The sequence below is a fragment of the Anas platyrhynchos genome, chromosome 4 (assembly GCF_047663525.1).
Source record: "Anas platyrhynchos isolate ZD024472 breed Pekin duck chromosome 4, IASCAAS_PekinDuck_T2T, whole genome shotgun sequence".
In the NCBI taxonomy this organism is placed as follows: Eukaryota; Metazoa; Chordata; class Aves; order Anseriformes; family Anatidae; genus Anas; species Anas platyrhynchos.
In genome coordinates, this window is record NC_092590.1 from 47723743 (window position 1) to 47745954 (window position 22212).

General features: G+C 39.3%; 1 protein-coding gene across 1 annotated transcript in view; it reads left to right on the forward strand.

Moving 5' to 3' along the window:
• LOC101792755 (protein transport protein Sec24D) overlaps positions 1–22212 on the forward strand; it is a 124940-nt gene that overhangs the window by 81830 nt on the left and 20898 nt on the right. The window contains 2 exon segments of the mRNA XM_072037507.1: positions 3116–3377; positions 6336–6442. Of these exon segments, the coding sequence (XP_071893608.1) occupies positions 3278–3377; positions 6336–6442 (207 nt within the window). The 5' untranslated portion in view covers positions 3116–3277.

The following is a 22212-nucleotide window of genomic DNA, read 5'->3' on the forward strand; positions in this document are numbered from 1 at the left end:
CTCCTATGTGTTAATGGCAAAGAGGATCTCAGAAATGGGTTGTATTCTTTGCAGTAGGACCTGTGTCCAACCAGATTCCTGAGCACAAATGTGGCTGTAAATACAGGTTGATGTTTTACTACTTAAGCTTGCTTGCTGAGTGATGTGTTTGGATAATGCTCAGTAAGTGGAGCCTTTCTGCTTTCTGACCACTTAGGGGACAGTTACCTTCCATGAGGAAAGGGAACTTGGGTAGCTTTTATATGCAGATGGCTTGTTTGCTGTTTACAAATGAAATCATGCTACAGATGATGTAATTTGACATCCAAAAGATAAACCAGACTGTTACTGTCTCTCCTTTCTGTTTCATTCATTTTAACTTGGTATGTGGCTTCAAATTTTTCAAGAAGTATAGTAAGTGAGAATGTAGTGGCTGAGATCTTAAAAAACAAAACATCAACAAAAGAAATTTAAGAGCATAGAAATGAGGTCTTTAAAAGACGTTTAGATGTAGAGCTTAGTGATGTGGTTTAGTGGAGCACTTGTTAGTCAGAGGTTGGACTGGGTGATCTTGGAGGTCTCTTCCAACCTAAATGACTCTGTGATTCTGTGAAGCCTGTTTTGCTGGTCTAATTTCAGTGAACTGGTCTAATTTCAGCAAACTTTAGGCATACTATAATTTAAAAAAATAATAGTTGCTGGTGAGTTTTGACTATAAGCTGGTACATGCCTATATAACTGTAGGTTTTTTCCCCTCTCTTGCCTTTGCTTCGTTGCTGTGGGATCACAGCCAAGGATCTGTAGGGTACTTTAAAGACATTTTAGAATGCAGGTTTGATATAATTTTTCAGATGGGTGACTGCTGCTCTCTTGCTCAGTCAGTTAGTCTGATATTAATTATGAAGAATTTAAATGTTGTTTTCCTGCCTCCAGAACTTACAGGAAACAATGAAGGAGATAGGAGTGGGGAAGGGAGAAAACTAGGGACAGGTTGAAGCTGTAAAAATGAATCTTGGAAAAATTATGGTATGAGGGGATGAAAGGAAAGGGTGGACAAGCTTGATTACAGAGTGATTGTATTGCAGGGTGGGTTGTAAGTGGGTAGATGCACTTAACTCTTAATTCTGTCAATTGTTAATTATTTTGCTGACCTCCCATGAGTGACAAAATTAGAGTTCATGTACCTATAGCTATTTTAACTTTAGTGAATTTAATTTCATGTAAAAACACACTTGTTTCAATTGATTGAAGCCTTACTCTGCTTTTGTGCTTCTTTAGTTGTGGTGAAGTTATTTGTGTCCAAGTAAAGCCATGCATATGTTTTATGAAGCATCGGAATAGGAAGCCTCTTGTATGTGTGTTACAACTGTGTAAAACAGACCCACAGAGACTGGTCATCTGTTCTTAAAAAAAAAAAAAAAAAAAAAAAGTACAAGTGGACAGGGAGAAGCAGAGTGGTTGTCCTGAAAACAAGGAAAATGAAAGTCAAGGTGACATGACCAGCCCAGCAAAATACTGATTCTCTTCCCTAAGTTTTGGTCACTGTCCTGACAGCTGGCTAAATCTGCTTTTTCTGAGTATTTCCTGGTCAAATTTACCATTTGACTGGAAAGCAGTGGAATTTAGTTAGCATCTTGTTTCTCTGTGGCCAGGGCATTCATAAGGATGAGTTTACTAAACTAAGATCACTTTAGTGGCTGTATCATAAGGTATGTGTAAAGATGAACTTTTCAGTTGGAGCTGCACTGATGTTATATCATTGTTCCTTCTCTGACTTGACAGATTACTAAGTTGAGTTTAATGAAAGTTGTGTAACTGCCAGGGGTCTGACCCTCCATTTGCACAATGGCTTGTGAAAACTTGCTTCTTCACCTTAAAAAATAATTTTGACTTGAATTCAGCCTTGGTGTACAGAACTGCAAGTGCACGATTAAGTCAGATAGTTCTATACAGGATGAAGCGTGGCCCAGCACTTCTACAGCAGCACTTCATATGCAGAGACTCATACTATTTAGAGCAAAAAGAACTGTTTTTCTTCCTGCCTTGTTATATTGCCACCAGCAACAATTATGTAACATTCTTGCTGATCTTGTTACATGTGGGAATGTTGAGATACTCTTCAGACCACTGAAGACCTGGGGTCTTTATAGTTATGCCACTGTGTTAGGTTTTATTCTTCTGATTTTTGCTTAGAGGTAAGACTAAGTTGGTGTAACTTGGCTGAGCACTGAAATTCATGGCTTGTGATGCTGCTGGAGCAATGTTTGTGTGTACCAGTGGAGAACCTGAGCATGATTTGCATGTGACACTTTTTTCAGTTCACAAGTCTGACAGAAGATAAATTTTAATATTTGTTTACTAACATTAGTCTTTTTCCTCCAAACCTAATTTGCTATTTTTTAGCGTTTTTGAAGATTAATTTGCCATAGGTCTTTTGGGGGATGTTTGACTAAAAATGCATGTTTTATAAAGTAAAGAACATTTATAGATTTTTAAGTCTCAAAAAGAAAACAACTTGCAGGGTCCTCTTAATTCTAATTGGAATCTGGATCTTACAAGCAACAAACTATTCCTCACCATTGCATGCAAAATAATTTCCACATTTCATCTTTTAACATCAAAACTGGAAGATGGTTGTAAAACAGATTGAGTGGGTTTAAATTCCATTTAGTTTTTCACGGTGAAATGGGAAGATTAAACTAACAAAACAAAACAAAACAAAAAAAACTACGTAAGAGAAATTGATTATTAAGCCAAAAAGAATGTTGTTTCACAATAAGAATTTAAATAAAATTTACATTTAAATCAAAAGCCAATAGTGATTTATGTGTATTCCAATCAAGAATTGTTGAAGACTGGCCTCCTTCTCCCTTTCCCCACCCACCCCAGCTGTAGGGTTTTATTGAAAACAGAGCTGAAGGAAATAAAACCGAACATCCGAATCAGTTCATACTTCAGCTGTGAGGTCTGATTTGTTTTATGAACAGACATTCAGAATCTGCTTAATGAAGCATGTCAGTATGTAACTCAATATTCCCCGTATGTTACAAATATATGGAGTAAAAATAGAATGTCTTTCACACAGAGTTAGTAGGTTGTTGTTTTTGACTCATTTGATAAATAATTTCTTGCTCAGGTCCTGGCACTACTCCGAGCTCTCACATATCTTCCGGGCATCCAGCATCTTTTCAGGGTCCACAGCCAACACCTCTGACACAGCAGCAAATGGCTTTGCCACCTGGTTCCTCCACCAGCAAATAATTTCAGTGGCCTTAGTGATTAACCTTCATTGCCTACTATGGCCAGACAAGATGGGATCCCTGGATCTGGCCCCCGGAATCCTAACTTGCAACAGCTTCCAGGACAGCCTCCAGGGCCTGGATATCATCCTCAGCAAGGTAAAGAATGATGTTTGGCATCTAATTGAAAACAAACAAACAAATGTATTGAGAATCACTAGTGGAACTGTGACCACTCACAGCTGATGTTTTGCTGTCTTGGAAAAATGAAAACTTAATTGCCTTTGGGTAGAATGGAAGTTGTTACTGCCTGTCAGTGCATTCAAGGCAGGATATAGTTTTGCTCAAAAGTTCATCACTCTATTGAGAACTTAACAAGAAAAAGAAGATTAATTTGTGTCAGAAACAATGTTTGTTCAGTATTGGGTAAAGGCACAAGATACAGAAAGGAGTCATATACTTCTTCTAGATACTCCTCTTTACTATAGTAAAAAAGCAATAGCAATAAAGATTTGTAATTGAATACAAAGAATGTGCTTTCTTACCTGTCACAAGTAAGTAAATCAGTTAGCTGGCTTTTTAATTGTCAAACTAGGCTGGTTTGCATTGACTGATTCTCACTGATGCATCTGGAACACTGGAATCAAGGACTACAAGCTTTACAGAAGAGACAGGTGGGGCAGGAGGGGCAGGGATGTTGAGAAATGGATAGATTGCACAGAGCTGGCTCTGAGAAACAGCCACAGACAGGCTGAGAGCATGTGGGTAAAGGTTAAGGACCAGACCCAGGAAAGACACCTTGTGGTTGGGGTCTCCTGCAGGCTGCCTGATCAAGGGGAGCCTGTTGTTGAGACCTTCCTGCTTCAGCTGCAAGAAGCATCACGCACACAGGCACCCATCCTGATGGGTGGCTGGTTCAACCACATGGATTTCTGCTGGGAAAGCCACACAGCAGTCTGTAAGTGATCCAGGAGATTCCTGGAGTGCATTGAGGATAACTTCCTCGTCCAGGTATTAAGCAACCCATCCTGAAGAGAAGTGTTACTGGACCTGGTGCTCACCAATGAACCTGTTAAAGGGGTTATTAATAAACTAATATAGATATTAAGGGATTCTGGAGGTACACTGGCCAGAAAAGAAAGGCCGAGAAGAGTGTAACATCCTCTGATAAATGAGAAGGGAGAACTGATAACAAGGGACATGGAGAAGGCTGATGTATTCAACAACCTTGCTTCAGTCTTTGCTGCCAGTCAGGTTTCCCACACACATCTCTTGAATTCCTGAACTTCTAGGCAGGAGCTGGGGGAGCAGAGTCCCTCCCACAGTAAGCAAAGAACATGTTCAAGACCTGGTGGAACTGAAGAGGTACAAGTCTATGAGTCCAGATGCTGTGCATCCCAGTGTCCTGGGGGAACTTGCTGATGTCATTGCCCAGCCACTCTTCATCATGTGTGAAAAGTCCTGGCAGTCAGGTGAAGTTCCTGGTGACTGGAAAAAGGGAAGCATCACTCTCCTTTTTAAAAAAGGATAGAAAGGAGGACCCAGGGAACTACAGGCCTCACCTATGGAGCCTCAAGTCTGTGTTTGGGAAGTTCATGGAACAGATCCTCCTGGAAGCACTGTCAAGGCACATGGAAGACAAGGAGCTGTCTGAGGCAGCCAGCACAGCTTCACCAAGGGCAAATCCTGCCTGACCAATCTGGTGGCCTTCTGTGATGGTGTGATTTCATGAGTCAACAAGGGAAGACTGACCAATGTCATCTAACTGGACTTCTGCAAGGCCTTTGACACATGACATCCTGATCTCTGAATTGGAGAGAGATGCATTTGAAGGGTGAACCATTCAGTGGATAAGGAGTTGGCTTGAAGCTCACACACAGAGAGTGGTGGTCAATGGCTACATGTCCAGGTGGAGGTCAGTGACAAGTGGTGTCCCTCAGAGGTCCATCTTGGGACCGGTGCTATTTATTGTGTTTATCAGTGACATAGTGGAATTGAGTGCACCCACAGCAAGTTTGCAGACGGCACCAAGCCGAGTGGTACGGTTGATACAGCAGAAGGAAGGGATGCCATCCAAACGGATCTAGACCAACTTGAGAAGTTGGCCCCCATGACCCTAATGAGGTTCAACAAGTCCAAGTGCAAGGTGCTGTACCTGGGCCGGGGCAATCCCAGACATGAGCACAGACTGGGGGAAGAACTCACTGAGAGCAGCCCTGTGGAGGATTTGGGGTTTCTGGTGGATAAGTTCAACATGAACCTTCAGTATGCACTTGCAACCCAGAAAGCCAACTACGTCGTGGGCCACATCAACAGAGGTGAGGCCAGCAGGTCAAGGGAGGGAATTGTCCCCCTCTGCTCTGCCTTCATGAGGCCCAACTTGGAGTGCTGCATCCAGGTCTGGGCCCCCAGCACAAGAACGATGTGGATCTGTTAGAGCTGGTCCAGAGGAGTGCCATGAGGATGATCAGAGGGCTGGACCCCTGCTGTGAAGAAAGGCTGAGAAAGCTGGGGCTGTTGAGCCTAGAGAAGAGAAGGCTCCAGGGAGACCTCATTGCAGCTTTTCAGTACTTAAAGGGGGCTTATAAAAAAAAAAGGTGGAGAGTGACTTTTTATAAAGGAAGATAATGGTAGGACAAAGAGGAATGATTTTGAACTAAAAGAGTGAAGATTTAGATTAAAAGGAAATTCTTCACTCTGAAGGTCATGAGGCACTGGAACAAGTGGAGTCCCTGCCTGTGGCAGAGGGGTTGGAACTGGATGGTCTTTAAGGTCCATTCCAATAAAAGCCATTCTATGAAAGGTCTGGTTTGAGTAGCTGTAATAACCTCTACCGGTAATCCTACTTTGCTATATAATAGCAAAAACTTTAATAATACTCAAAAAAATATAACTGAAAAGTTTTGGAACTAGAGTTGTCACACCTAGTTTTATGCTTACCTTTAATTACCTTACTTGCATGAGCTAAAATAACCCTTTTCTTGTACTTACTGAAAACAGAAAGGAAGGAGAAGTTGCATTTAGCAGAAGTAAGAATGATTTGTATGGCAAAAACTGATGTTAAATTAATAACAGAGCTTAAGTACTTTATATTAGTGATCATTTGTAACTGTACAGCGATGGCAGGATCTCATCTGTCTTACCCTAGTGCCTTTCCTGGAGGTCCAGCACAGCTCTCAGGTCCACAGCAGACGAAGCTTGATCCTGACTCTGTTTCAAGCCCAGTAAGTAATGTGGCACTGATGTTTTATGAAAGTAAATTTCTGCTCCATTTAATGCCATTGCATTTACATGGCTTGGTTTACAGGTTATGTTGCAATTTTTGTGTAGTCTTAACTACATTGACTGTTTACTTTGTGTTGTCAGTTTGGAATAACTGAGTAGTACAGAGTGCTAGGTTTATAACTGATGAGGCTTTATAACTTCAGCTGGCATGGGACGTACCCACAACTCAGTATGTTAATAGGAATTCTCAACAAGGTTCTCCTTATGACAGTAAGGAGTACTGAAGGATTACTAGCATTCTCTGCAGCTGGTCACCTTTCCTTTCCACTCCAGCAAGATCCAAGACTTAAACTTAGTAACAGGTAGACACCTAAAGTAGGACTGGTGCAGAGCACAGGTATGCGAACTGTAAAACTGCAAGCATGGAAAAGCTGAGAAGTCCCATGCTCAAAAGCTGCGTCACTGTTTGCAGGAGTTCCTCGGGCAACCAGAACTATTTGCTTGAGCATCTTTCCACCCTTGTAAGGATTTCAGTAGTTCAGGGTGTACATAATGCTTAAGCTTCCTATGGGTTCAGAAGGCTCAGTTGTTGAAGCCTGCCTGAATGTGCACTGGTGGGACAAAGCCTTTTCTTTTTAGAATTGTGTTAGAGGAAAAATAAAACAAGATACATATTGTCAATCTTTCTTGAATAAAGTAGTCTAATTATTACCCAGAGGAATAACTTGTCAGATGCAGGCTCTATTTACCTTATTTTTTTTATTGGAAACAGCTGATCAAAGTAGGAGGGGAAATGTGCTGAGCTCATGGGGAAAGCACACTGATGCATGCACTTACACAGGTTTTGGTGATCAGCCGAACAGATTAAAAGGTCCTTGGAGAGTCAGGATTCTTGAAGCAGGCTATCTTGTAGCTTTGATGCAGGACTTTCTACTTAGATGCATTAACCACCACACTGTAAGCTTGTCTGGGTGGAGGAATCTTCAATTCCTCTGAAGCAGTATTACTGTACAGGAAAGGGTTTGTGTTTTACCAGCAGGGGGGAAAATCACTTGTGTAAAATCCTGATCCTGTTTAGTAGGGTGTAGCTTTGCTTCCTTATATTGGGATTTTCCTTTGTTTTATCCAGTGATGGTTTTACTGAAAAACTGAAAATATCTTGGAAAAATGTTGGTTTTTTTTTTGGTAGGTAATCATTTAGAGGTTAATGTAACAACTGCAATTGCCACCGTTGTGGTTTAAAAAATAAAAAAATAAAAAAATAATAATAAAAAAAATCAACAAAGCCCACCTGAAGTGAATTTCTGTATAATTAGCAAATGTAGGTAATAGTGCCCTGAATAGGCTGACCATTCTTAGTGTTTCAGTGTGGTGCTTTTACTTAAGAAGTACAAAATCATCTTGTGTAATACATTTAAGAAAAAAAAAAAGTCATCAGGGGAGCGGGAGGTCTGGCACGAAAGCGTGGACTGATGTCTTGTTTCAATTACACATGCAGAATAAACAGCCTTGACTATGACAGTGATGTTAAAATAGGTTAAAAGGTTTGTTTTAGCAGCACAGAGAGGATCAAAATGACATGTTTAAAAGAAACACGATCTGGGTCAATGTCTGCAGAGGGCAAAAAGCTAACTCAGAATGAGGAATAAGTATGACCATGTGTATTTCTCTTGTTATATTTACATTACACAATTACAGTAGTGTTGCCAGATAAATTTACTTCTTATCTGTAGCCATTGTTGATTTATATTTTCTTACATATGTTAGAGGTTGATATGTTCTTTGACAACATCTATGAAAACTAGCATCTGGGCTTTGTCAACAATTATTTCCAAGAACAATGATGTATTTAGGTCAGTTAACTGCAGAATACCGTGGTGCATTGATCCTTTGCAGAGCTAAGTCTTGAAAGTGGTTTGCTTCCTTCAGCCAGCAGACCTTTTTAGAACAAAGCTTTTATCCCTTCTAATGCAAGAGTTAGTGATAAGTATACAAGCCAAGCAGGCAGGGAAAAGTAATCAAGCAGAAGATATAACAAGCTCCGAGGAATGTATTGTGTATTTAAATTGCAATAAAAAAAACTTTAAGGAGAATGAAAATGTTACAGGCTGTATATTAATTCCAGTATGTTAGGAAATACCTCTTGGACAATGATCAATAGACTCCATGCTGACTAATTTTGTTTTTCTTCTGTTTGCTTTCCAGCAGAGGCTTCTGAAGTTCCCCAGCTATTATTAGAAATTCATGTGCAGTGTAAAGATACAATTGCATGGCATACTAGTAGCAGTGGCAAAGGCAGCTTCAGAAATTCCCTGCCTCCTTCCTCTTTCTCACAGCTGTTAGGCTATACACTAAAATGGATTGCTGAAAAGATAACTCCTTTGAGGATGAGAAGGAATAGTGGTATTGTCTCAGTGATCCAGTTTATGGTGTGGACCAATATATCCGTTTATATAACTTCAGTTGTACCTGAGAAGTTTCAGACTTAAGCATGAGGGACTGCAGAAGTGACAGTATAGAAAGTGTACACAAAGAGAATTTGTTAAGTAGTAAAGCCAGCTTCATGAGCATTTAGTGAAAATAATTCAGTAGTGTTCAACCAGAATAAACCTGCACATGATTAGAGCTGCTTCACCAGAAGTTTTCTGTGATTGCTCTCCTTTACTTTTTTTCTAGGAGGGAGCTCACAACATGGTAGTACGACTCAGGGAGTGAAAACACAGTTCCAGAGTTGACATACTACCTCATGGTCAGACAGGTTTTTCTTGAGGATTGAATGCTACCTTCTAAATTGCAGTGCTGACATATATATAGCTCAGCTAGGAAGATGGTACTCTCTGTAGGTTATCGATCACTTTTTAACCATCCTGTGCACAGAGCCTAGTGGGGAGGAATTGATGGCCAACCCCTCCCACTATTCCAGTCAAATGAATTACCCACACATTCATTTATTAAGAACAGCATCTGGCACAAATATGGCCATACAAAAGATAACCTGGTATATGTGACCTCTGAGTAAGGTGATGCACTCAAGTTTGATCTTGGAGCTTGGAAGGCCAGATTCAGTAACAAGGCTTATTTACACAGCCACTCTATTCAGTTTGCTGGCTAGACTCGCCTGAAAATGTCTGACTCCAGCAGTCAACATGCTTTGAACAACTCCGTTGTTCACTGTATATAGGTCTGGCCAGCCCCTATGTGTAGTGTTACCTCTGCAGGGTTCCAACAGGCAACTGTAGCTGTGAGTTACACTGCTCAGCTGTGTCTATATAGTTTTCTAGTTCTTAGCTATCCTAGAAGTTTGTATGCGATGGGTTTATGGCATCTCTATATAAGACAATAGTTTTACTTAGTCTAACTCTTTATGGATGTAACTGAATGCATGGCCAACCTTTCTCACACTGTTCTTGCTTCTTATCCATCAGATTCAAGTAATTGAAAACGACAAAGCTTCTAGGCGAGGGCAGATCTATGCTACAAACACAAGAGGACAGGTTTCTCCTCTTGTCACTACAGACTGCGTAATCCAAGATCAAGGTAACTGTCCTCGTTACCACTTTGGGGGAAATGAAATAAATATATGTATATATGACTAAATTCTCACATTTGTCACCTAAAAATGGTGCTTCTTACTCTAAATTGGACATAAAATGGGAAAATTGCTCCCAGGTATGTGTGAGAGGGGGAGTAGAGGGGGGAGAACTGAATTATTAAACTTCTGGTTAATTCCAGTGAAAGCCATGAGATCGCCTTGCCCTCACCTTTTCTACCCTTATTGAAATTTAAAGTAATATGCATAATTGACACAACTTCTCTTAACATAAATTTTTTCAAGGTTTTCAAGTAAAAAGCCCTCTTCAGATTCTTCTGAAATTTTAAAAGATGGGCACAATAAAAAGCACTGATTCTATTATCGTTGTGTTTTAAGATAAGAATTTTGGAAGATTCTATTCAAACCATAGGGACATAGTATGAGCCTGTCTAGTTGGCTTAATGTTTTCATTTGGCTAGCGTACCTCCATTTGCTTCAGCCTAGACCCTGTAAGTACCATATTCCGTGCTCTTGACAGCAGACTTGATACTGTAATATAGATAAAACTGATGGTATCATTTAGTCGAGCATTAGTTGATCAGTGCTTGGGTAAGCTTGGTAAGCTATACAAAACATACGAACGCATCAAGATTTTTGGACATTACCTGAGAACAGGATAATGCAATTCTAATGAACAAAGAAATTCCTCTCAAGAAACTGAGCAGATCTGCAGCCTGATGGTTTAAAAAAAAAAAAATAGGAACATAAGGCAGTTTCTGAACTGCCTTGGACTTCCAGTGCTTGTCTGCCTTGCAGAATGCAGTTTCTCATGGAGGGAACTGAACTAAGTGTGCTACAAAAAATGGAGTAGTGATTTAGCACACTATCTTGCAGGATATATGAGCATGGTCATGTTAACACTGGTATCCTACCTTCTGAATTAGAGCTAGCTCATTAGCGTGGTCTTGACAGTAAGTATCAGTTTGCTGCATTTTGTTATATACAGTATTGACATTCCCACTGGGTATTTCATCCATATTATTTCCTTTTAACATCTCAGATATGGATATTTGCAAATAATCTCTATTGAGATTCTCATTAAACTCTTCTAAAAAGATTCTCATAAATCTCTTCATTAAACTCGAACAGCAAGAAAATATTTGCCTACAGGGGGAGGCAGTGGCTGATACATGAGATGGGCAGAAGCTTCCATGGGAGAACAAAAAGCATATATCTAACTTAGGATATGCTCTTGTAGTTTTGTTGTTGTTTTTCTGGTTTGTGTTTAGGACAGGCAGATTCCTTTTATCAGTCTTTCACTGTGCATGCTTTGTTGGGTGTTCTAGGCCATACCAGCCCTTGTTATATCCAATGTACTACCTACTGCTTCCTGTCATCTTCAGATATGGCCAAACAGACTTGAATTCCACTGGCAGCTGTCATCCAGTCTTTTGCTATTGTTCCACAAAATGAGGTGAGGACTAACGGAATATTAGTCCCATGTGGTTTTGTCTCCTAAATGTTAATAACTTCTTCTCTGGTTGGGTGGGGTGGGAGGGTGTCTTATCTATGATTGTGAAAGAGCTAGAGTAGAGAGGTAGCTGCAGAAGGCTATGAGTTGCACTTGGGTCATGATGCAACTTCAGGGGATAAAAATCTTTGAAAAGGTACAAGAGTGGTAACTGTAATCTGAACCAGCAGGTTCCTGGTGTTGCCCCAACTATCTCTACTCTTATGCCATGACTAGCAGCTGCTAGAATTGCATAGCTATAGGCAAAGACATTAAAAGAAGATAGCCTTGGACGGTATCAACAGAGACTAAATTTATTTTACTACATGAATAGTTACATTCAAAAATCTCATTTTTCCATTTTGTTCTTTACAATATAAAGAAGATAAGGGTATTTTCTACTTGAGCAAACTGAGTCATAGAAAGCAGACAAATGTAACTACCCATTTTTGGCAGTCATTTGGAGACAAACCTAATCAACTATTTTTTCTCACATTGCCATCTACAACAGCCCCTCCTATTCCAAGTATAGCCCTAGTTCATCTGCAAAATAATTCTGCTGATTGGCAGAGTCCTGTGACCTCAGGATAGCTGTTACATGGGTACACGGTTTCCTGGCATCCCCAGTGGGTTGCATCAGTAGCAGGGATACAACCAGTTTTCAAGTGCAGCTTGTAACTGCATCATCTGTAGGGTTGTCCTTTCTTGTCCGTAACTGCCTGCCTGCATTGTGCAGCTTCTAAATTCTGCAACAAAGGTCCGTAGATGGTATTTCCTTTTCACGTGCAATGCTAACTAACTTTCAGAGCATTGTTTGCTGCAAAAAAAAAATAAAAAAATGGGGATCTCATATAAGTTATGTGATTGTGTCTTCAGAAACTCCCTCATAAAACATGCACAGAAAAGCCTAATTAAAATTGCACAGACTTTCAGTGTTGTTTTTTTGCAGTCTTTGATTTTCTTTAACTTTGCTTTATTGCTTGTAAATTCTTTGGGTTTTGTTGGTGTTTTTTTTTTGTTTTTTTTTTTTTAATAAGTTGGAAAAAAGCAGATGTTGCTCTTTATCTGGATGGATAACTTCCAATCCAACAGACTTCTGTAGTTTGAGTTAAGATTTTTATTTTAGCAGGGAAGATAACTACATAGTTATCTTCTCTGAGGCCCACAGGGAAATAGGGTGTATTACTTCTAGTTCTGCAGATAGCAGGTCTCACCATTTGTCTGCTAGACAGCAATGTTGGGTTTCATTCCAGTTCTTGAGAGGAATGTGCAGACTTGGCTTGCTGCCCCCTGCATTTTCTCCTAGATGAAACTCCTGCTGTTGCTTCCCCACTCCTTCACCTTACCAGACAGCCTTTGCTATTTAGTCCCTTTACCCCTCTTCTATGCCCATGTGGTTCTGCTGTCATGTTGGCTCTTCATTTGCATGTCTTTCAATTTGCTTCTAGTCACTTAATGCTTCCCTGTCTCCTGTACAGTGTTTGGACGAGTGATCAAGTTGCTTAAATTGAAATCTCTTCTGCATACATAAATTAGCAGTATGTACAAACACTTGGCCAAGTTCAGGAGGATTTTTCCAGTGTTGGCAAAAAAAAAGAAAAAATGTGTGCAGTGACCCCCTGCTTCTGAAGAGTTAGTGCTCTCAAGCTGTTGGAAAGGTCAGCAGAATTCATTAATCTGTAAAGAGCAGTGTTTTTTCCCTAGTTTCTTTATCGGAAGAGGCTAAAAAACTTAAGTCTGAAAAATGTCTCTCAAAATTGGCTGAAGTCCAGTGTGGAAAAATTCAGTCTAAACAGTTGTAGCTTGGTAAAGTTTTAAGAGCTGAAGAGATGGTGTTATAGTAGGAAGTGCTGGGGAGTCTTAGCTGAGGCAGTTTTTCCAAGGCTTGCCTATGACCTTTGCTGCTGCCAAAATAAGATCTTACTCTTAAGATCTTCTTAAAAAAAATAAATTAAAAATGGCCTTCCATATGGGATTTATAACAACTTCAATTCTGAAAAGCTACTTAATTTAAAGGAACTGGGCTTTTTATGGAGGTAAAATATATTCAAGTGCTTATTTGTGTTTCTGAATTTCCTACAATGGTGCTTTCTGCCTTGAACTAGTGACTGCAAGGCACGGGAAGATTTTCCCTTCAGGATGTCTGTCCTATCTTGTGGATGCCTTTAAGTGCCTTTTAACAACATTAGCAGGTGATGCTCATCACATGTTACAGGGCTCTGTACAGTGGGAATCTGTCTAATCTCTTGATAAACAGCATGTTATATATAGTAACATCACTTTTTTTTTTTCTTGCGTTTTAATGAATAATATCAATTCATTCATCTTCATTGCAGCTTCAGCTGCAGATGTGCCTCTACTACTAGTATACAGAGCACTAGCACCCAGTGAGTTTCAATTCTGTTCCTTTTCAAAGGAGTTAAAAAAAACAATGGCTACAAGGGTTTAGTGGACCATGGCTGTGAAATGCCCACAAATGCTTTGTGCAGCTGGTAACATGATGAGGAACAGCTGAGAAACAGACACATCTCAATTGAACTGTAAGGACTTGAGCAAACTCACACGCTGTACAAAATCCATTATGATGCACTTTCTGCGTTAGTAAAGCTGTATTTGAAAAGCCACGGGCTTCCATGGTCACCAAGTGACTTATGAGTATTCCGTAAATATAACTCTTCCTTGACTGACATTTTGCTCTCATCACCGCTTATAGTTGAGGATGAATTTGAAATAGTTCAAAGATATATTTGCATGTTCAGTGGTCTGTTGCCATATGTAACTCTCTTTCTATGCCATTTCTGTACTAGGTCAGTTAGAAACAATGGGAAAAACTTAATGTGCTTCCATATAATTTGAGGATACAGCGTGGTCTTCAGATGTCTTGTTCTTCTGTTCTCCAATCCTGAGTGTGGGTTTTGATTTACTGAGGGCTGTTGTTTGCTTGTTTAGTTATTTTCTTTCATAATTGAACACATTCACTGTTCTGGTGGATGACTTGTAAGCAGTGGTGTTACGTGTTGGTACACACTGGTGGGTTGTGCACTTGCATTAGACTCACCTGCTGGCTTTACCTTGTAACCAACAGAGGGATTTGTTGAACTGTTCTTGCCTGTGCAAGCAGCAGGAGCGAATGCCTGAGAGATTCTTCATTTCCAGTAAATGAACACAAGCGTGTAGGAGAAGGTAACTGGGGTCCTACAGGTGAATGTGTAGTCAAGATTATAGTCATCACTTTGACTCAACTGGAATTTGATCATTGAGGATTTGTTTCCTTTGACTTAAGGGGTGGAGTTAAAAGATCCTGGGATCATTTCCAAATAAAAAGTTTAATTAAGTTCAGTAGTATTTCTCAGAAATATTCCTTCCAGCCTGGAGCTCCAGACTGGACAAAGATAATTCAGTGTTTCATCATGTCTGAAAGGTAGACTTAAGTTTTTTGGTCACTGTGGATTCTTTTGGGGAAAGTGGAGCATCTACACATACAGGACGGTGTTCTGTCTCCAAAAGTCATTTGGCAATGCTAGCATACAATGGGAATAAGTGTGAGTTTTTTTCCTTGCCAAAATAGGGTCTGTGGAAAAAAAAAATTAGTAGACAAGAAATACACAAACTTGAACATTTGGGCATTTTTGGAAGATGTGTGCAAAAGATATCCCTGTGTCCAGTAAAGAATAGGATACAAGTTACAGAAAATAAGAACACAAAGGAAAACCAACACAGTGCTAGGTAAGGGTGTTAAATGAAAACAACCTATGCATGCGTTTAAATCAGTGCAGTGTTTCAGGAAAAAAAAAAATACAGGATTCTTTTCCTTCAAAGAAAAGGAATTTTGAAAAAATACAGGAATGTAATGGAATGAGAAGACAAAGATGCTGTGGCTTTACGTACTGTTAAAAAAGCCCCATGCAATTGAGACTCTGTGGAGTGGTGGTGTGTCCGAGAAGTTCCATAATACCTAGAAGTTTGGAAATTCTGAGTAGGGAGGACACAAGACCAACATAAATGAATACAAAGAAGGGCATAAAAATACACCAGTAGGCTGCAATATCAGTCCTCAGATCAAGGGAGGAAAGCTGAATTCCTCAACAATTGATAGTTGAGATTAAGGAAAGAACTAGTACAGCTAAGATGCCAGATAGCAGGTGCTCGCCTGTAACCTGGTGCAGCTGTACCATGAGAACATTCTCATTTATGGCAGCCATTTATGGAAAACTTAAATAGATGTCATACTGGTCTTGCTGAAGAAAAGCTCAAGAAGGTGTGTTTGTGTCAGTAGTGTTAAATAACAAGTGAGAACTAACTCAAGACACAAGTAAAGACTGTTCAGTAGACATCACTGACGACTTGTGTTTGATATCCTAAGAACAGCCAGATTAGTAACACTTAGCACATGGACACTGAGCTTCAGAAGAGCAGAGCAAGTGAAGTGAGAGAATTCAGAAAGGCCCTCGAGTTGAAAGAGAGGCAACCTCCATGGAGGGCGCGCGGTCTCTCATAGATTACAAATGAGAAAAAGCCTTCCACAGCCAATCTAGAAAACTGTAGACTAGCGAACCTTACATGCATACTATATATCATTAGAAACTAAGGTCGTTAGAACATTCATGCCTCCTCACTCCTGGCCAGTGTCTTAACAGCTCTAGATGTCTCTGAATCTTTATCTATATCAAGTCTTCACTTATTATTTCTCAAAAATAACGGTTCATTTTCACTCCCCTGATTTGGATGATCTATGAAAAGTATTTGTTTGTTATAGATTTTGACAATACAGTATCATTGTTTGACAGAACTTATTTTTAGTCCACCAGTGCTTTAGCAACAGTCTATAAAAATAAACCAGCTCTCACAGTTATCATCATGAACAAAGCTCTACGTGAATTTGTTTTGGAGATGTGCAAATGTTTCCAGAACCTGAATAAACGATGTGATCTTGGTTTAACATTTAATACCGCCTACTTAAAAAGTTAGTTAAAAGAGTATTTCAAGTTTTAAAATCAAATATAAAAAATTCCAAAAAATATATATAGCTTTAAATATTAAAATATCTAGAGTGACTTTATTTTTTGTTCCTTAGTAGTTTTGTGTTGTCACTCATTACAATGTTATTTATTTGTTATTTCTTCATAGAAATATTCTGTGGTGGGAAATTATTATTTCACGTTTCTCCTCAGTAGATTAACAAGTTAAAAAGATAAAACTGGAATGAAATTATTTCTCAGAAATTCTGGTGTTCATGAGCTGAAAGCCATTTAACCTTTTCAGAAGAATACTGAGATATGATGGTGGCTAGTGCAGCTGAGCTGCTTGGAAAGCCATGTGTTTTTTACAGGGATGATAGTGCATTTCCTAGGTAGAGCCCTGTCAGTACTATAAGGTTAGCAGAAACTACAAACTGGGTGAGGTGAGTAACTAGCAGGTGATGCAGTGTTACAAAATCTCTTTTCTGTTTCAAGAACAAAGTAACAGTGTGAATTTTCATTTAGACCCCAAGACTGTTGAGTGGGTTTGAAAGAAGTCATTCAAATGTTGAATAAATTTGAAGAATTCAGGGAAATCCCTACACTCTTGTGATCTACTATGGGATCGGTGGGGACTCAGATTCTATAGTTTGTATTTGGTGGCCAGTAAGAATGGCAAGCAGGCTGTACCTTCAGTTTGAAACACGTTTTTATATAGGCACATATTTATTAATGGTTCTGTGCTTGTGCAGAGCTTTGGTTTGAGGGAACTGAGGAACACTTACATTGCAGGCAGTACAAAATGATTTAATGGAAATACCTTACTGATTCTTCCTTTCCATTAGGGATGCATTAAAAAGCACATTGCAGAACAGAAGTGCTCACTGATAGCATCTATCCACCATAAAAAGCCATCATTTTATTTTACCCTTTGATTTTTTTAGTTAGTTACTTGCAGGAGGACGTTCCCCAATACTGTGTGAAAGACTAGCTAATTTAAGGGCTTTCAATGAGGGATTCTATCAAAAGACTTTTAAAAAGCAAAGAGCAAAATACATTATGTCAACTGGGTCATGCTTGCCTGCATGCTGGCTGACTCTTGATGGAACTCAATGGATCATGTCATGACATCCCTCTGCAAGAGCCACATCAAATCTTCCTCTGTACATCCTGTTTATTGGCACGTCTTTCTATGTTCTCCTCCACTGTAATATCTACCAATTTGCTTTCTGTGGAAGTAAGACTTGCTGGTCTGTAGCTCTAGGATCGCCCAGAAGTTCTTTGTAAAGTTTCTTTTTATATTGGTGCCTTCTTTACTTTTGAGCACTGAAGCTCACGTAAGCAATTAGTTTTATGCAGTTCAGCAATTTTGCACTGTGAGTCCTTTTAGGTAAGAACCCCATGATTAGGCAGTAAATTATCCTTACTACTGGAAAGATATTTTTAAATAGCAAAAGATGCTAGTAAAAAAAAAAAAAAAAAAGACTTTCTGAAGGAAAGGCTCTGAAAGAGCTGGGCATTTGTTTTACTCTGCTGTCTCTTTTGAAATGTCGTTTTCAGTGTTGGCTTGTAAATTTGTAATCCTCATATGGGACTTGCCATAACTGAGATTCCACTTCATATTCACCTCTAGTGGAAATGAAATGTCAGGGCTTATTGGATGTTTCATGACCTTTTTCCTTTGTGTAAACTGTATATGACTCTTTATATTGAAATTATTCAAAATTGTCATGTGTTTGTAGACAATACTGAACTTTTCTTCTCCATTGCGGGTAACAAAGCCTTCCTCCTCTCAAATGAGTACTCCATGGCAGAAAGAGCAGCTGTTGACCAGTGAAGAGATAGCAAAACGTTATCTCTGAATAGTAACTAGAGCATATTGCCCTGTGTGCTGTGCTGTGTAGTTTTCTGGATTGTCAAAGATCCAGCAGTGTCTGAGTTTTGTCAATGTGTTTTGGGCATACTTTCAAAGTAATCTGTGCCTGTTGTCATGTTCTTCTAAAACATGGTGAGTGTGTGATGTAACTTAATAGTTAGGACGCAGTCTATGTTGAAATGCTTCTTCACCCTCCAGGAATGGGGAGCTATTGAGCAGTCTGTACAGCATTGCCTCTGTTTAAACTTCCAGAGATGGAAGTCGGTGGACCAGAAAGAAAGCACATGCACCAGTACTGCCTTGTAGATTCCAACCAGGCCAGTTATCTTAGACGTAGGGCCATGCTACAGGACATTCCACCATGTTCTTAAGACTGCCTTAGTATTTTTACAACCAATCCATTGATGAGCTATTTGGAACAGTCAATCCATGTAGAAACTGTCCAGGTAGCATAAGCTTGTATCCTGAACTCATCACTGTCTATCTGCTCTGTTAAATGTGAGCCTAAACACTACTATTTCCTCAATTTTTTCGGATGTTAAAACATGTTCCAAAGCACACCTGTTAACACCTTCATTTGAGAGGGAACTGTGGAACTGGTCTTGTGGTCCTGAGTCCGGCTGGAATCTGGAAACAAGTTGTTGAGCCTTGTTGCTCTTACAGTGCTTTTTTTTTTTTTTTTTTTCCTTCCTCCTACTGACTAACTCCAGGTTAATGTTGTGTTTTTTTGTATAGCTCTCTGCGGTGCCTGACTACTCCATGCATGGTATAGAGAGCCCAGAACTTGTATGCATCTCCAGGTGCCTTACCTCGACAGCTTTATATCACTCGGGAGGCCAGTGCCTGCAAGCTAGGTTTTGCAGTGCCTAATTTAGAGATGCATAAATCCTGTATTAGATAAGGCTTTCTTTATGGAGTATGCCCAGCGCTAGTCTGCATTTGGTAGTAAAGCATGTGGAATTGGATTGCTTCCCAAGGCTTCATCTTCTAGGAGAAAGTTTTTGTTAGCCTATTGGGCTGTCACTACACGGTGTAACAAGAATGTAGAGCCAAAGTTAGCAAAGGTTTTGGCCGCGCAGTTTTTCCTAATTCAAGTAAATTTCCTTATTTATTTTTTCCCATTTTTGTTTTTAGTGTATACTTTAAAATACTCTTCATACTTCCGTAGTGTGTTGCTCCTTGCATCACTGTTGTTACAGTAAGAACTTAATTCTGAAAGAGATGGGGACAGTGACTTGGAAAATTGACATTCATACATACCTTATTCATATTTTAATCAGAATCTCTGATTAATTCGAGCAGTCTTGAAAGGTTAGACTGGGAAAAGTGCATTTCTGAAGATTTAGGTTACGATAATGTAATTACTTTCTGATTAGTTGGAACCCATCTATTCTCCAGGATGGTCATGGCTGAAGAAGAACCTGACTAAGCACCAGTAAATATCAAGGGGAAAGAGGGAATTAAAAAATAATGATCATAGCCGCTTATTTGTTTCACCAACAAAAATTACACTCATAAAAAAAAAATTACATTGGCTATTGCTAGATACATCTGTAACTCAAAATAGCTCTTTGAATGCCACTTGACATTCTGTGGGTGCATTTTCCTCTACAGGCTGCATGTTGCTCTCCTGAAATGGTGTTTGTCTCCACTTATGCACTGGCCAAAGTTGACCATAGCAACAGCAGCAAATTAAACATTGTAAGACTGCGAGCTCTAACATTAAGCCTGCAGGGATGTTACTCAGTTACCTTGGAAACTTCACAGAGTCAGCACACCCTGCTATTTAGTTGGTTCAGGATGAAAAGTTTTGTTTTTTTTTTTATACTGAAGCTATTCTTGCATGTTCAGTTTATGCATATTTTATTTATCTGTCCAGTAGTGCAGAATCATATTGTGAATGGAACAATGTAATGTATGTAATTTCAAAGGAAAAAGAAGTTTTTAGTAAACTGAATAAGCTGATGTTGTTTGATCTTATTTATTTGTATTATTTTAATGTTTAGATTTATTCTTAGTATCAAAGTGTTATTTGGATGTGTGGACATGCTGCATCTCAAGTGAAGGTCAGCAGCATGAGGCTACATCTAGGGCTTAATCATAGCAGGCTCTAATGCTGTCCTGTAGGAAAATAGGGGAGACTAAGCCTTCTACATATGTCCCTTTATTCTGTGAGAAGGGATCCTTCTCTTCTTGTAGCACAGGAAATAAATGTGAAGGAGGGGCTTTTCTGTTTAGTGTTTGACAGAATCAGGTAATCTGTGCTTGCTAAATAGATGCAAAGATGATGTCCTCAGCCTTAGAGTAGAGGAGCAATAGTACAGGTTTTTGTCCTTCCCAGGACTGCTTAGCTCCTAGCTCTTTGCACAGCCCCTTACTTGTGATATTCAGCAGCAGCTTAAGCTTCAAATAAAAGAGAGGAGTGTAGCTGCATACAAACACTCTTACTGTTGGGAGATCCTGGAGTCTGCCTGAAGCATCCAGCTATCATAGCAGTGAAAGTATTCATGGAAGGGAGACTCAGAATATAAACACTCCTACCTGTTGTTATACTTTTAAAATAACAGCTAGTTTTGCTACTGACCTTCAAAGCTAAGCTTCTGTATCATGGAAAGGACTTAAAAAGGATATTAAACTCACCCCATATATCCTTGCTTCAGAGATTAAGATATCCTGTGCTGCTTTTTGTTCACGTAATAACAATTCTCCTTATTCTTTCTAAGTATTCCTCTAATAGAGGCAAGATTACCTGACACTTCAGGTAATCTTACTTCTTTCCAATTTCAATGGAAGTAAATTAACTAGCCCTAGAAGCATGTTTACTACTTACCTGCTTGCTTTCTTGAACAATGTTAAGCAGAACTATTTAATACACCTTGAATTAAAACACATGTAAGCTTGGCTTAAAAAGTCATAGCAATACCTTCTAACAAAAAAAAAAAAAAGAAACAGCTCCAGGTTTTTGAGAAGGAAAGAAACCCTCCATTCAACAGACCTTTCATGCTGTAAATCTGAAATCAGTAAGATACTTTTCTCACAAATGCTGACAAAAATTATATGTATACATACATTGTCTACCTACCTCTGTGTGTGTGTGCATCTGTACAAAATAACAGAAGAACCCCATCTGTTTGGCCACTGACGCTGACAGTAGCCACAATGATCCTGAAATCCATTTAGGTTTTGGTTTTGTTCTTTCTGCAAAGGTTTGAATAACACTGGCAATGCTCTCCTGTGGCAGAAATTCATCCCGAATTGTTGCTTAAGAGATTAGAACACAACCCTATACTTAGATTTATTTACAAACTTAAATATTTGCTCCCTAAACCTAGAGCTGCGTGTTCCCTGAGCCCTGTTTGGTGAGTTGCCTGACTGGCTATCCTGAGGATATTCTAGAGTGTGTTAGAAACAGTCACAGCTGTGTTTGTGAAAAGTGGTCGTTGGCTACTCTAAAACAGAATTGATCTGCCAGTTTATCCATTATGTTTGCAGGTAATAGGTTGTGCCTGTATTTTAAACTGGTGTTAGATTTATTGTGTATTTAGCCATCCTGAAAATTTTTGTGTGTATAAACTAACACTGATGTGACCGTACAAAACATGCAGAGACTAGACCTGTTAAGAAGTCAGTAGAAATAGTATTTAGAGCCCAAAGTCTGTCTGCTGTTTTGAAGATACTTCAGGGCTTTTCTGCAGTGATTTGCAAAAAAAAATAAAATGTGTTGCTAATTTCATTTGCTTCTGTAAACTATGTCACTATCTTTTATTTCATTTTCTGCTGAATGAATGTCAAGCCAGACATCTTAAATCAGAATGCCTTCTCATGGAAAATCAAACTCCCGATTTTATTGTGAAACTTCTGTTATCAATTAAGCTAGACTACCTCCTCTTGTA